The sequence below is a fragment of the Oculina patagonica genome, chromosome 11 (assembly GCF_052425735.1).
Source record: "Oculina patagonica isolate OP01 chromosome 11, crgOcupat, whole genome shotgun sequence".
NCBI lineage: Eukaryota > Metazoa > Cnidaria > Anthozoa > Scleractinia > Oculinidae > Oculina > Oculina patagonica.
In genome coordinates, this window is record NC_135768.1 from 21,758,660 (window position 1) to 21,774,428 (window position 15,769).

Consider the following 15,769-nt stretch of genomic DNA (forward strand, 5'->3'; position numbering starts at 1 on the left):
TTGTTTTGAGTCATGTGAAGTCTCCTTCATATTTGTATTTTACTGCTCCTTAGTGAACGATTTTAAGTCAGCTTCAATGCATTTCAATTCTTTATCACTCGCCATCTTTCAACCGGCGTTTGGCAAAGTTTGCCAGCCGTGCAATGGCGGGAAATGACGTCATCGATATTCTCACTAGTGAGGATATGGAAAATACGCCACTACGGTCCCAGATGTAATTTTGTATGAATTGTATTCAGTGGTCTGTTTTCCAGTAAAACACTTGCGTCATATAATTAACAATTATCCTGCGAAATCGCGCGGAATATCGCCTGATACTTGGCTAAAATCAGACGATATTCCGCAAGATTGAGCAGGATAACTGTTTTATTATTCAACAAATTGTCAACGAAACACATTTTGCAGATAGAAAAACTGTAATTATGCAGCGCTTTACATAACTTCGGACGAATCTTCGCAACCTACGTATATCGCAGGATATCTGTTATGTACGGATGACAGATAACGTTAACATTTTGACCATATATGGGCAGCGCGCGCATGTGTTGAATAATAAATGGAGTTATACGTGGGAAGGAAAGTTTCTATATGACGTAACTCGCCAGTGCTCAGTTCACAGAATAGAAAATTGTACTTGTTCAGATGTTTATTATAATATTATCCCTTGTAGTTCAAGCAATTTGCTGAAAAACTGTTACAAAATTGTCATGTGATTTTTATGACATTGGTATGATTAATATTCATGAGAATGTTTTATTGTATACTATACTTTAGTTTTCAGTTGCTGCCCAACGCCCAGCCAACTTGGAGTTTTGGAGTTGCATGAAAATCTTCGTCAAGACGCTGACTGGGAGGAAGATCACCTTAGAGGTTGAACCAAGCGATACTATAAAGTACGTTAAACAGTTAATTTTAAACGAGGAAGGAATACATCCAGACTGTCAACGTCTGATATCAGGTGGGAAAAAACTCGAAAATGACCGCACTCTGAGAGATTACGACATTCAGAGAGAGTCGACCCTACACTTGGTTCTTCAACTTGGCTTTTCTGTCAAGCAAATCTTCATTAAGCTCCCGATTGGGGAGAAGATCAGTCTGGAAGTGGAACCGAAAACTTCCATCAGAAATGTAAAAGATATCATTCAACACAAGGCAGGGATCCCGCCTGACCAACAACATCTGGCGTTCAGGGGTGAGGTACTTGAAGATGACCGCACTTTGAGGGATTACCATATCACGAATGAATCGACCCTTGACCTTACCGCTGAGCAAATATTCGTAAAAATGCTGAGTGGAAAGAAGATCACTTTAGAGGTAAAGCCAAGCGATACTATAAAGTATGTTAAACAGTTGATTCTAAACAAGGAAGGAATACATCCGAACTGCCAAAGTCTGATGTCAGCTGGAAGAGAACTTAAAGATGACCTTACCCTGAGTGACTACAATATTCAGAGAGAATCACCCCTGCACTTGGTTGTAAGACCTCGCCTTTCTGTCAAGCAAATCTTCGTAATGCTGCCGACTGGCAAGAAGATCAGTTTGGAAGTCGAACCGAAAACTTCTATAAGGAATGTGAAAGAAACAATTCAACACGAAGCAGGGATCCCGCCTGACCAACAGCATCTCGTGTTCACGGGTGAGGCACTTGAGGATGACCGCACTCTGAGGGATTACCATATCACGAATGAATCAACCCTTCGACTTGGACTTGCCGCCAAGCAAATCTTCGTAAAAATGCTGAGTGGAAAGACAATTACTCTGGAAGTCAAACCAGAAAATACCATCGAGGACGTAAAAAATAAAGTTCAATATAAAGAAGGGATCCCACCTGACCAACAACAATTCTTCTTTATTGGTAAGAGACTCGAAGATTACTACACTTTGAAGAAGTACCATATCACAAATGAATCAACCCTTCAACTTTGCGATGTCAAGAGAATCTTGTTTGTAGAGACGGCGACTGGAGAGAGGATCATTTTGGAAGTCGAACAGGAAACTTCTATCCGGGAAATAAAATGCAAAGTTCAAGCCAAAGATGGTATACCTATTGACCAACAGTGTCTCACATTCAATGAAAAGGAACTTCAAAATGACCGGACTTTAGAGGAGTATAACATCATGAACGAATCAACCCTTAAACTTTGCCTTGTAATGGAGGCCAAGCACAAGACGACTTCGGATAGAGATTGTCGACAGGGGTCAGGTATGAGTAAGAGAACTAGCTTCACTTTTACACCAAGGAGATTGAACTTTATTTTCAGTTTCCGTGTTTTAGTCCTTCATGAATGAAGAAATCCTCTTCATTAACATATGTTTGGACCGAAACGAAGGTAACTAATGAATTTTTAATCTTTCATTTAAATACCAAGGTAAACGAAAAGCCTGCTGTCGAGCCAAGTAGGTTATCAGGCCAGAGCTCATCCCGGTTTCTTTAGCATTAAGCGGCTAGGAGTATTTCTACTGCCCCCTGGATGGGATGCTAGTCCATCGCAGGGTTACCCCCAGCATTAAATTCGCCGGTACCCATTTATACACCTGGGTGGAACTCTCGACAAACCCTTGTGGGCTTAACAAGGAGAGCCCTTTATATGTTTAAGGGTGTAAAACAATTAATATATAATCAACATGTAAACGGCTTGTAAAACTATTATACTTATATACCTACAAAGGCTATATAGATAAATTAAGGTAGTAAATCAAGATAATATTTTCTAATATTTTTCTTAAAAATAACAAATGATGTAGCGTTTTTGATAAATATAGGAAGGTTGTTCCAAATTTCACATCCTTTAAATTTAATAGAATATTTCTTATAGTTTGTACGTGCCTGTTCTTTGTGGATTTTTGAAGATGATCTTGTATTATGGCTATGGAAATGATCATTTGACTTGAAAAAATGGCTGAATGTTGCTGGAAGTGCTTGCGTAAAATATTTAAAAACAAATAAAGCTATGGCTTCATTGTTCAAATCATCAATTGGTAAAATAGATAGATTCTTAAAGAGTGGACGAGTATGATCTCTAAAATCTGAAAATGAAATAATTCGGATAATCAGGCCTGAATTAAGGTGGCTCAAAATAGTTTCCTGTCGTTTTCAGCACATCAACGTTGACGGATCAATACTAGGACTTTCTTTCAGTTGAGCTAACCGCCGACCGGTTAGCTCAGTTGGTAGAGCGACGGACTACAGTGCGGGAGGTCTCGGGTTCGAGTCCCAGACCGGACCAACACTCAGGGTCTTAAAATAACTGAGGAGAATATGCTGCCTTTGCAATAACATCTGTAAATGGTTAGATATTCTAGTCTTCTCGGATAAGGACGATAAACCGTAGGCCCCGTCTCCTGCATCTTCAGTGTTATGGTCAGCAGGGGACGTAAAAGAACCCACACGCTTATCGTAAAGAGTAGGGCATGGAGTTCCCGGTGTTGTGGTCTGGTCTTTGCCCATTGTGCTGTGTACTGTGAAATGCTCGGAGATATTAGCTGTATAAGCTACTCTTCAAATCCGAGGGTAAACAAAGTGATGATGATGATGATGACGCAGTAATTACAGCATCAAACTGATGCCCAATCATTGGTGAAAAAGTTGCGATTATTTTCTTGTCATTGCAAGTTAGTATGGCAACGGTATAACCTGTAAAAAACATCCTCTATTTTAGCTTTAAGTGCCTATAACTCAAAAACCAGTTCGGTGTGCCACTTTTTTATTATTGGATTGTAATTAACAGCAGAAGATGCAACTTTCTGCAAACGTTGAAAAGCAAAATCTGTATGTGGGACTCAGAGCCACCTTAAATTTATGAAATTTTTAGGTGGCTCTGAACCCAATGTACAAATTTTGTTTAAACTTGGCGAAAAGTTGCACCTTGTCGTGCTGATCAAAATTTAATAATAAAAAATTGGGGTAACGAACTCATTTTTGAGCTATTAGCAGTAAAAGCTAAAATAAAGGGTGTGTTTACAAGGTTTGAACTTATTGGATCTAGGTAGGCTAAGTAATCTTACAGGTTCCAGGTCACTTCTGTAAAATCACTTGGAGTATACAGCTAATTCGAGAAAGGTTGTCGGAAAAAAGCACAAAAGTGCACGCGACAAGACCGAAAGGAAGTATGGGTAGAAGTAGAGAGCTACTGCACATGCTGAATGCTAATAAGATGGCGACACGACAAACGCAAATTTGCACGTTTTTGTTTTCTCTTGAGACATGTGGAAACAAGGTACTTTTATCCAAGACGAATTTAAGAAGAATTTTCAAAACTCAAAGACATGGGATAGAAAAAAAGTAAAGCTACAGAAAAGAAGCCTCCTGAGAGGAAAAAACGAAATCTTCACGTGCAAAAATACAAATCTTTACATTTTCTCTAGGCCAATATGCAAAATTCAAGTGAATACCCAGACCACCTTTCGGTCTTGTCGCGTGCACATTTTGTGAATTTTTCCGACAACCTTTTTCGAATTAGCTGTAAATCGATGAAAAACTTGGTTGGAGTAGTCACATCGAGAAACTAACAAAGGGATTGGGGCATTAAAACGAGCAAGGCAACTTGTCCCTGAAGCAACCTCACATAAAACATATAGAGTTTTAATACAATCGCATTTAATTTCGACTACTGCAATACTGTTTGGGGAAACTGTGGGATTACTTTGCAAAACAAGCTACAAAATAGAGCAGCCCGTGTTTGACCTTCTCAAACTATGACGCGCATGCTGGTGATGAAGTATGACATTCTAAGATGGACAAATCAAGCTCACCAGCAGCAAATTCAAAGAACCACGATGGTTTACAGGTCTCTGCACGGGTTGGCTCCAGACTGTATATTCTCTAAATTTGAAAAACGAGAAACTGCGTACAACCTAAGGGACTCTGAAAACAAACTCAACGTTCCATTACCACGCACTAACTATTACAAAAATAGCTTTATCTATAGTGGCGCCATCTTATGGAACAGTCTTCCTATCAACGTAAGACAAGCAGAGTCTCCTGAGCAATTTAAAGACCTACTTGAGCAAGTACTCTAGGGCACGGCATTCGTGAAAAGAAGCTTTTTATATATTTTTTTTTATGTTTTTTCTTTATATAGCTTATTATTATTAAGTAAGTATTATATGTTGTAATTTGTTATTAGCTGATGATTGGACCGTGTTTTTAAATAAAGATCATCCACATCCACAACCGCAGTACCTCCGCCAGGTCTCGAACCCAGACCACTGAATCCGGAGTCCGGCGCACTCGCCATTAGGCCACCGTGCCTCCCACATTAAAATATTAAACTGAGGTTATTTTTTATGCGTCTGTTTTCTTATCGGTGACGAACTGTGTTGTAACATTGTAAATCCCCCTTCCCATCTATGGCACTGTATTGTATGACTAACCAAAATAAATACAAGTATTTCATTAAAAATTCGCAACTCGAGGAAACTGAAAATAAAAATCTCTCATTCCATCTGTACGTTATTACATGCTTAGGGAATTTGTTTTCTTTCAGATCATGTTACACGAGACTTGACAATCTGCGTGACGACTCCAACTGGGAAGACTCTGATCACAGAGGTTGCAGCAGGTGATTCCATCGCAAATGTGAATAAAATGATTATGGGCGAGTTAGGAATACCGATCGACCAAGGTGACTACACAGTGAATTACTACAACCTTCAGAACAAACCCATCGTACGCTTCACTGTAAGACAGCGTGATAACATGCAACTTCTTGTGAAGACGCTGACTGGAAAGACTGTGATCACATTAGAAGTTGTACCAGAAGATACTATCCAGAACGTGAAGAGAAAAATAATGGACGAGGTAGGAATACCAGTCGACCAGCACGATCTCACACTTAATGAAATTACACTCAACGATGACCACACTTTGAATTACTACAACATTCGGAAAGACTCTACCCTACATTTGGTCATAAGACAGCGTGGTGATCACAGGCAACTTTTCGTGAAAACGGAAACTGGAAACACCGTAATCACATTAGACGTTCTACCAGAAGATAGTATCCAAAATGTGAAGAGGAAAATAATGGATGAAGTAGGAATACCGGTTGATCAGCAGCAACTCGCCTTGGCTGGGAGGACACTTGATGATGGTTTCACTCTGAATGACTACAATATTCACAACGCATCAACCCTTTACTTGAGTCTAAAGGTTTGAGAGAGAGCGTACAAATCTTCTAAATGATGCCGACTGGGAAGAAGATCAGTTTGGAGGTGGAACCAGAACCTTCCATCAGGAATGTGAAAAAGAAAATAGAGAACCACCAAGGGATCCCACCTGACAAACAACATCTCATTTTTGCTGGCCAAGAATTTTACGATGACTGCATTTTAGAGGATTACCAGATCAAGAGAACGAAACAACCCTAAACATATCTGCAACGAAGGCGACTGAAAATTGAGAACTTTCGAAGTAAAAACGTAAAACGTCTATCAGGATCGTAAAAAAGAAAACTTAAGAGAAAGTGGGAATAACTTTTGACCAACAACATTTCCTCTTTGGGCGTTAGGAATGACGTAAAATAAATTAGAATATTAGGGTCGGACCCCCCCCCCCCCCCCCACCACCACCACCACTACCACTACCACTACCACCAAAAAAAACAACAAAACACGAATATGCACTCATATCTAACCGAAAAAAGAAATTAATCAAATAAATTTTATCAAATCAAGAGGAAAAGAACAACAATTGCACTGTATGAATGAAGTCTTAATAACGATTAACGAATCAAGCTTAAAACAGCAAATTAATCATAGAAAAAGCAAATAACCCGTTACGTTAGGGAAAGCAAAAACCAAAGCAACATTAATATTTGAACAGCAATTCTTTTCTTAGATTTTCTTTAATTTTTTTTAAGCGGCCGACTTTTAATATCTTTTCCAAGTGAGTTCCATACCTTTGGTCCTTGAAAGCGAATATAAAATATACCATAATTAGTTTTAACTCAAGGCAGGTAATAAGATTGATTTCCTGCACTTCGTGTATGTAGTTGTGAATGTTAAGCACTGAATAAAAATAAGGAAGACAGTAACTTGTTACGGAATTAACACACAAAAGTGAATTCGACCAGAAGTCACTTTAAGTGTTAATCAAATTAGATTGATTGCAAGGCTGGTGTAACGGAAGTTAAAGCTATGTTACGGTATTTCAAGTCATTTTTTGATTACTTTAAAGTTGAAGGAAACCTCAAAATAATAGTTTTCTATCAAAGAAAAACAACAAAGTAGTATTCTGTAATAAAAACGCGAAAAAACCAAGGATGGTTTTGACTGACAAAGATTAAGACGGATTACGAACGACAAACTTAAAAAAAAATGCCATTTTTTTTTCAAGATGCCTTGCCCATGACGTGGTTCTTTAAGGTCTCCGCACACGTGGGGTCAAGACGCAAGGACGCGTCGCAGCGACATGAAGCAGCGACAAATTCATGTCTTGTTCACACTGAGAGGACATGAAGCAGGGACGTGTAGCGGGGACATGTAGCAGCGACAAAATCACAATGTGTACACACGCAAGAAAATGTAGCGGGGACATGTCGCAGCGACATGTCCACTCGTGTGTGCTGATAATTTTTGGCGCGTGCAACACGAATTCTTGCAACATTTTGCCCCTGCAACATGTTGCACGAAGTTCAACGAGTTGAACTCCGTGCAATATGTCGCAGGGACAAAACTGCCGCAAAATCGTCCCTGCTACATGTCCCCTCAGTGTGAACAACACATGATTTTGTCGCTGCTACATGTTGCTGCAACATGTCCCTGCGACATGTCCCCAAGTGTTAAGGGCAAAGTTTATTGGCCAATATTTCAACTAGCAGAGCTAGTCTTCTCCAGGGCCAGTACTATAATCTAAGAAAATAACAGCCGTTATTTTCCTTATCGGCAATAAATTTTGGCCTACTGCCTTTGTACCAGCCTTGCAATCAATCTGGTTTTATTACACTTAAAGTAACGTCTTGTACAAGTATTTCTTAAGAAAACCTGTTTTGTGAAGTTTAATATTACATTTAGAGTTGAATTTTATTATTTCATTTACGGTTGGAATTATATGTACATTCAGCGTTATTACTTTTTGAAACTTATTTTATCAACTTGGAAAAGCATGTACTTCTGTAACATATTAATTATATACCTTAATTTGTAATCAGTCAATCCAGCGTAAACAATAAACTTATGTTCAGAACAGGAAAAGTCTAGATCTTCAGTAATGATGACCATAACACAGCATATGCAACTCACTCAAAGCATTGTCTACACACAAAAAAAAAAATTAACAAAACAGTGCAATTTATTTTACCTGAGTTTGCGAAGCTTACTACAAAGTGAGAGAAAACACTGCATCAATCGATGAAAGTTGTAAACCAAGTGTCGGAACGAGCTTTTCAACTTCTTGAATCTGACATCCTCCTTTCCATTATCTCGTTCATATTCATCGCTTTCTTTTTTTCGAATTTTAGCAAAAAACGACAAATAATTAACCGGGTGGGGGTCTGTTGTCCCCCGGTTCATAATCTACCTTCGTTTCTTTTTGTCGGTAGGGCATTGAAGGTCACGTATGTTGATTGGTTTAAAACTGGTCATCTTTCATCACCTACTTGAAATTGCCTCAATGGGGAAGGGGAATGGGACGGAGGAAATGTTTTAAATTACTTGCACTTGAGGGATTAAAATTACGTGCGTTATACGCGTTTTCCATGTGTTTAACTCAACAATAAATCATCGCTTAGACCACAGTGCAAAATAGAATTGCTGCTCAGTTACAAATGACCAGTAAGAGATATAAATGAAACAGTCACGTTATATTTTACGAGTTTTAAAAGTAGAACGAAAACAGCTCGGATATCTCTACCTTCAAAGTCTTCAAAAGCGATCAAAGTGCCATTGAACTTTAATACTGACGGCCGAGTATCGTATATCGCATGTCACGCTTCAACATAACGCACTTCTTGTTGAATAGCAACAAGGAAATATAAACGCTACTTGGTACGTCTAAAAGCCTTAGGCTTTCTTGTTAGCCGAAAGAGTGGTTAAACATTCACCACCAGTTTCAAGCTACTCAGTAGCTTCCTGTTACATCTAGCTCGTGGCGAGAGCGATATGTTCCAGTTTCCTTGCTTCGCTTCGCTGCACTTACGTCCAGCCAAACACCCTCTTGGAGGTGTTTTGGTCTTGGATTTTGCTTCTTAGCAAAGCTAGCACCTCTTCTGACAATGTAGAACATTTCACATTTTCGTTACTATTGCTGATAATGAAGGAATGGTAAAAACGTAGCAAATCTGCCTTATAAAATTCCGCCATTGTCGACTAACAATGCGACAAGTTTACAGAGCTGACGCTATGCTTTGTGCTTATTGGCTAATATCTGCCAAATGTTGATTTTTCCTGGATTTGATTGGCTGAGACAAAACTGTCCAATTTTTCTTAAATTGGACAGTTTGTGCATTTTAACTGAAAGTCCTAATTGGAACAATCCAAATCCAAATTTTAAGGCCCAAAACCCAAAATAACACCCTATTCAAGGGTTTAAACTATAGCCAACTCAGTTACTCAAAGGACAGTACATAATGCAATATGGCCAATCAAAGGACAGCATGATAATAATTTTCCAGGGTAATTTCGCTTGAGAATAAGTCAAATAAGTTCACCTATCAGTCTGAAACACTGTTTCATGTGTACGTGTAAGATGTTGAAAGACCAAACGTGACAACTAAATCACGCGACAACCTTCATCCGGGAGAAAGATTTCCCTTATTGAAAAGTCACACACGCGGCCGACCAGTTGACACAATTAGAGTCGATTTTTTTTTGAAAAGAAAGTTTAAACCATTTGAACCGTTGTGTTTTATGCTAACTTTCGTTAATTTGAGACTTTTTAAGCAGCAGACGTGATACTTTTACTTTTCGTGCAAACTTATGTAACATGATTCTTTTGTTTTTCTACTGAGTCTACTTTTATTAAGTAGCAAGAGTCTACAAGAATCCTACCGCATTGAACATCACATTTAACTTTCGTTGGTTTGATTTTCAGTTAGGTATGGGTCGCACTTGGGAAAAGTTTTCATTTTTGTCGGCTAAAAAACAGAAAAATTTCTTAGACGTTGAAACAGCAAAAGTGATACTCTTCCCGCTTCAGTGTAAACGAATGTAACATGATACATTTGCTTTTCTCCTTAACTTATGTAACGCAACACTTGTTTGTTTAATAATAAAGCCAACTATTTCACTCTAATTTAATAAAGTTATGGTTTTAACTGCTGGAAAGACGTTTTACAAAAAGTAAAGAACAAATCAAATAAAAAAACACCTCTTTCGAAAGGCTTTTTTAAAGCGCGGTACAGCTGGGATATTTGTTCCCTTGTTATTAGGAGTTTCGCGCCGAAAATCCCGGTGCAAGTTTTTGCATACTTAATTTCGAAAGCGCTGTTAAAGTCTCAAAATCTAATTTAATTAGTTTGCGGTTTTAACTTGGCTCCACAAAGCCTGCATGAAACCTACCGCAGAACACGCGATACACGCAATGTTCCTGAGAATATAACGTAGACTAATCTGCGCATGCGTTAGGCACAAAGTTCTTTGCTCTAGAAAGAACAGTACCACAAGGAGAGCAAAGGGTTTTCTGAAACAAATATATACCTTTGAAATCCTCATAAAAAGTAACGTAGATATGCTCCGCGTTTTACCTGAGGCGTACGGTCAGGTGCTCACCACCCCCACCCCCTCCACAGGAATTATTAATTAATTGATATTAATTAATTAATTGACTATTAAAGTTTACACCATAGCGCTTTAGGGATTTAGGGGTTTAGCGGAGGACAGCCCCAACAAACCATCACAATATTGCATTCTGCACTAAAAACTGCAAAGACAGGTGGTTTTTACTGCAGCCTATTCAAGGCTCTCGTTAGTTGGGGCATGGGGTAGAGCGAAAAACCTCGGGCGAGCCGAGGAAAAAAAAAACGCTTTTCAGTAGTAGGAAATGAACGGGTATGTTCATCAGGATGATATCTGTCGCATTAAGGCGAACGATTACGCACGGTAACTTAGCTAACTAATAGTAACCATCAGTTCGGTTAGTTGGCGAGCAGCGCGAAAAACGGCGAACGAAAAATAAGGATAAGGCTCCCTCGTCCCGAAACCCTCGCCATTTTTTCCACTCGTCATCCTTCACGCTAATCCCAGTTTTTGAGCCGCTGTCACAGTGATATGTGTATCCCCGTACACATACCACTAGCTAGTGATATGTGTATCCCCGGTAGGGATACACAAAACACCGAAGGCTGAATAATAATTGCTCAGCCTTCAGTGTTTTGTGTATCCCTATTTTACACGCTGGCGACTGATGAAGTCATGAGAGGCAAGTTTTATGAAGTAAATTTTTTAAACTACGGTTCTACTACTCGTAGTTGCGAAGTAAAGTGGTAAAACGAAAATAAATGTTGGTGCGATTTGACCCTAGTAGCGTAGTAAAGTGGTAAGAACGAAAATAAATTTTGGTGCGATCGGACAGTAGTAGCGTAGTAACGTAGTATCAAATACAGTCTGACCGCCAGACGCAAGCGTGACTGTTTCACCCGTCACGCACTGTCTACACTGCCTTGGCGAGCGAAAATATTATTTGGCTATTCCACCCTTGTTTACAGCATGATTGTGACACGCAAAATAAGCCAATATTCAAATCTGTATTTTGTAAACAAAAAATCCTCCCCTTATGTTAAAAATACTGTGATACCAACATAGAATAAAAAAATTAAGGTATAAGAAGGGTGGGGGTATGGGATACGCATATCACTGGCCGCCATTTTGGAAGGGATACACACATCACTAGTGATATGTGTACGGTGATACACATATCACTGTGACACCGCTCCCAAACAAGCCGAACGCCTGGAACAGACTAGTATTTACGTTGATATAAGGAGAGGATCACGATTGCCCTACCCTCCCCGCCCGAAGCTCGTTCCCAAAAGAGGGTCCCTGAAAACGAGGTTGTCCCTGCCTTGTGTTACCGTGACTGCTTTCCCGTGAGCCTTCACAACCCCGGATCACTTCCGCTTTTCGCACTACAGTCGCGAAGGAAAGATATGTAAAATCCAGTCATTTGAAATCCCCTACCCCCCCCCCCCTCGGGCATGAGCGGGGCAAAAGCGGGGCTTTCACTTCAGATTCACTCCATTTTGGTCCCCCACTATGCGGGGGATGCGCCAGAAATCACGGTCTTCGCATCCCGGACCGGGGGAATAAGCGGGGCGCTCACTCCATGGTCAGCGGTTTGCATTTTCGCGCCGCATGGTAATTTCGCAGACATTATTTATGTCCACTTGCTCAAGATGAATAAATTACTAATACTGAGTGAAATACAACTAAAAACTGTCCGCAAGATTTGAGAAATTCCTTTCACGTTAAATGTTAGTTTCACAATAATAGCGCATTAAAGACGCTGGAGACATTCATTTATGATAGTTTAAGTTAGAGATCCATTAATAACAGAGAGCCAGCTGTTCAAACAACACAGAGCATATTGTAATATCATCCTGCATTTCCATATAAAGTTGAGTTGGAAATTTCAAATAGTCGTCTTCTTCCTTGTCCATCGGGGAGCCTTTGCAAATGTATTCCTAGCTGCTCTGAAATCAATGTGTTCATTTTACGGCTACCAACGTTTTTTTCATCCCTTACTGTCATCCCTTGTTGTGCTTGGCTATAACAAGTTTTCTACATGAATTACCATGTGTGTGGATCATATAAAGGGGCGGGGGAGTTCACCATTCAACTTTTCTCCCGGGGGCCGGGGACTTCACTTGCTTTCACTTGCCAAAAAAGTGAATGCCCCGCTCATGCCCGAGGGGGGGGGGAGGCGGGGGTTTCAAATGACTGGTGCATAACAAGACAGATCAATTAAGGTGAGAAACTTTGATATATATCCTTTCGTTACATTTACCATTATCTCGCATTTCTATTATTATAGTGTTTCTATTTCTGTTGGATTGTGAGTTGTCAAACGAAATCAGTCAACAAAGATAAGACCTCGCTTAAATTCGCATAATTATAACCAAAAACAAATCAAGGGAGCCTTGAGGCAGCCTTTGAATAGTTACCGACTTCAGCTAGTGTCTACAATTGTAGATAATGATTCATTCTTTATTAGTTTTGTGAAAGAGTATCAATTTAGAAGCGTATTAAACTAAAAAGTGTTATAATTGTGTTCCCCGAAAATCGCGTGGCACTCTGCGATCGCTTTGCCCTTACCAAAGGAATGTAACGTTTTTGTAGGAGACACTTATTCAAGCATAACCTGTTTAATATTACTAAACCAACTGTTTCAGGGGGTAAATTTTGTTTCTCCAAGTTTACAGTACTAGATCATTCCTTTAATGCGTCACGTAATCTTTCCTTTCACTGTGGTTTGATGTTGTTACAATATCATGAATATGGTTTGCTAACCCAGTGATCTATCCCATAAATTTACCTAAGCATTCCACATCGTTGTTATATTGGGATATTATTGCCTTCTTTATACATACAAGACACTCGACCCGAACGCCATATTCCTCGTTCTAAATTACTCATAGCGTGAATCAGGAAACCGTGAAAACTTTAATAATTTATCTTTCACGGTATGTAAATTTCTGCAGAAAGCCATCTATTTACAGTTACATGTAAACTGCTGAAACTAGAAACAATTGCACAGAGATAGAGCTACTCTTGAGACTGCAAGTACTTGCTTCCACCTAGGAACACTGTTTTCTAAGAAAAAAGTATTTTTCTCAGTCTTCGAAAATGAAACTATCTTGCGTGCAGTTTAAATGTAAATAGAAATAATTTACATTGGTATACAAATTGTGAATTTACCGACGAAATAGAGCGGTGTCAGTCCGCAGCAAACTATGTCGCGACGTACTCGGCTTTATCATTGTATTGCATGTATTCCACTATTAAATTTTTGGTTACTGCTAGTATTAAAATCAAATTATATAAAGGCGGGAGTAGCTTTTCTGAGAACCATTGCGAGTGTATAGTGCGCATTGTGCGCATCTATGTTGCCTATTGTTAGCTTTATTTTGTATCAGGACTCCATTTAAGCTACAATGCCATGCTAAATCTGATGCTCCTGTATAAACATTGAGTTAAACTAAAATCATACCGATAGTGGCGCTGTTTTCTCGGACTAACCGTTGTTAGGGTGTCTCACAATCTGCTCCCAATACGGCAAATTAACACCACTGTTTATTTATATACAGACGTGTAATGATATACAGACGTGTAATGATGGCGTCTCCGTTTATGCTATAGAAAGTGGAATTGTTTTCTAACTCCGGTGATACCAGATTTTCACCGTACTCTGACTTGTGAAATGGCTGTCGCCCCAGACCCAGACGAAGTGCTTCGTTCCACAAGAGCAAAAGGAAATTTTCAACGTCTGGCACGGCTTTTAATAAGTGGAGGAACCACACTGTTGAGAGAGGTTTTTGATCAGATTTGTCCACCAAGAAACCTTCCCACAATACTAAAAAATCCAGCCACAGAGAAGCAGTTAAAAGCAGCAAAGCTCACCAAGCCACAGTGGGACTGTCTGAACCCTTCCCCAGGGGTGTACGGCAAGTCTGAAGATTGTGATGTTACATTGCTCTTCAAGTTGTTGAGGACAATATGTAACCTAACCCCTCCTACCATGGGCTGGGATGTTTTACCAACAACCACAGACCACCGTTTAGGTGCAGATTTAGCCAGAATTAAATATTACCGCAACTCAGTGTATGGTCACGTAAACCAAAACATGGAGTTGGCAGACGATGAGTTTCCATCCCTTTGGCAAAATGTTACCAAGGCACTTGTTAGAATTGCGGGGCAAATCAGCCCTACAAAGAAACATGAAGTGAAGTGAAGTGAATACTTTATTTAGAATTAGATATTACCAGAATTAAATATTAGTTGTTAGAATTTAATATTTTTAAATATTAGAATTAGATATTACCAGAATTAAACATGAATGGCAGAAGGCCATTGATAACTTTTTAAAGGATCCTCTCACAGCTGAGGATGAAAGAAATGTTCAGGAATTGCTGAAGTGGTATGAAAACGACACAGACGTTAAGCAATCCATAGAGAAATTTAAAACCTCAACTCAAGAAGGGATAGAACGATTAGAAAAACGTTTAATAGATGTCCAGGAGGGGCTCGAAGGAACAGTACATGTAATAGAAGAGACAGGACAATTCGTAGAGAATGCAGTTCAAGAGGAAGCCAAAGGTATCAAAGATCAGCTTGGAGAGGAACTGAAAACCGCAACTCAACGCGCTCAAGGCCTAGTTCTGGAGGAAGCTCAGGACATCAAAGGTCAGCTTGAAGGCCTAGGAGAACTGACTCAAAACGTTCAATGCTTAGTTTTGGATGAAGCCCAGGACATCAAAGATCAACTTGAAGGTGAACTGAAAACCACAGCCCAAAAATTCCAAAGCCTAGTTCGGGATGAAGCCCAAGAGATCAAGGATAAGCTCGACGAGGTGCATCAATCCATAGATGGGCTCCGTTCCACAGCTGGCAGCTCTCAAGCATCTGAAGGTTAGTTAAAATGTTTTGTTTGTAGACGTTTTGACGTTGTTCAAGGTACCATTCAGTCGTCCCCCACACCGAGGGTGAAATAATTTAGAATGCCCAGCCAAAGTAATCTGTCGCATCGAGGGTATGGGACGGCAAAGTCCGCCAAACTGTCTTTACAGAAGGACAGGTTCACGCATTTGATTGCCTGTCGAGTAAGGTGCTACACCGT

At 39.7% G+C, this 15,769-nt stretch overlaps 5 protein-coding genes and 1 pseudogene across 6 annotated transcripts in view; 5 read left to right on the forward strand and 1 right to left on the reverse strand.

The window, feature by feature from the left end:
* LOC144630691 (malonate--CoA ligase ACSF3, mitochondrial-like) overlaps window positions 1-15,769 on the reverse strand; it is a 165,645-nt gene that overhangs the window by 127,780 nt on the left and 22,096 nt on the right. The window lies entirely within an intron of this gene.
* LOC144630669 (polyubiquitin-A-like) overlaps window positions 1-15,769 on the forward strand; it is a 115,543-nt pseudogene that overhangs the window by 94,342 nt on the left and 5,432 nt on the right. The window lies entirely within an intron of this gene.
* Window positions 1-15,769, forward strand: part of LOC144630677 (uncharacterized) — a 37,269-nt gene that overhangs the window by 8,815 nt on the left and 12,685 nt on the right. The gene's annotated exons all lie outside the window — the stretch shown is intronic.
* On the forward strand, window positions 823-2,289 carry LOC144630929 (uncharacterized). Its single transcript, XM_078489287.1, has 2 exons — window positions 823-1,050; window positions 1,270-2,289. Exons 1-2 carry the CDS (start codon window positions 823-825, stop codon window positions 2,287-2,289), a joined length of 1,248 nt encoding a protein of 415 aa, XP_078345413.1.
* LOC144630716 (polyubiquitin-B-like) lies at window positions 5,503-6,557 on the forward strand. The gene is given in 2 exon segments (XM_078489094.1): window positions 5,503-6,151; window positions 6,154-6,557. Coding segments are annotated over 2 exon segments (780 nt in total). The 5' UTR covers window positions 5,503-5,587; the 3' UTR covers window positions 6,370-6,557.
* Window positions 14,277-15,769, forward strand: part of LOC144630738 (uncharacterized) — a 2,466-nt gene continuing 973 nt past the window's right edge. The window contains exons 1-3 of the mRNA XM_078489112.1: window positions 14,277-14,870; window positions 14,986-15,249; window positions 15,412-15,561. Of these exons, the coding sequence (XP_078345238.1) occupies window positions 14,354-14,870; window positions 14,986-15,249; window positions 15,412-15,561 (931 nt within the window). The 5' untranslated portion in view covers window positions 14,277-14,353. The remainder of the gene's footprint in view (window positions 14,871-14,985; window positions 15,250-15,411; window positions 15,562-15,769) is intronic.

Bases quoted from the DNA above. Each gene is read 5' to 3' on its own strand.
- LOC144630929 (XM_078489287.1), top strand. From the start codon at position 823: ATGAAAATCTTCGTCAAGACGCTGACTGGGAGGAAGATCACCTTAGAG. The intron at 1,051-1,269 runs GTCAAGCAAATC...CTTACCGCTGAG, and splicing joins TTCTTCAACTTGGCTTTTCT to CAAATATTCGTAAAAATGCT.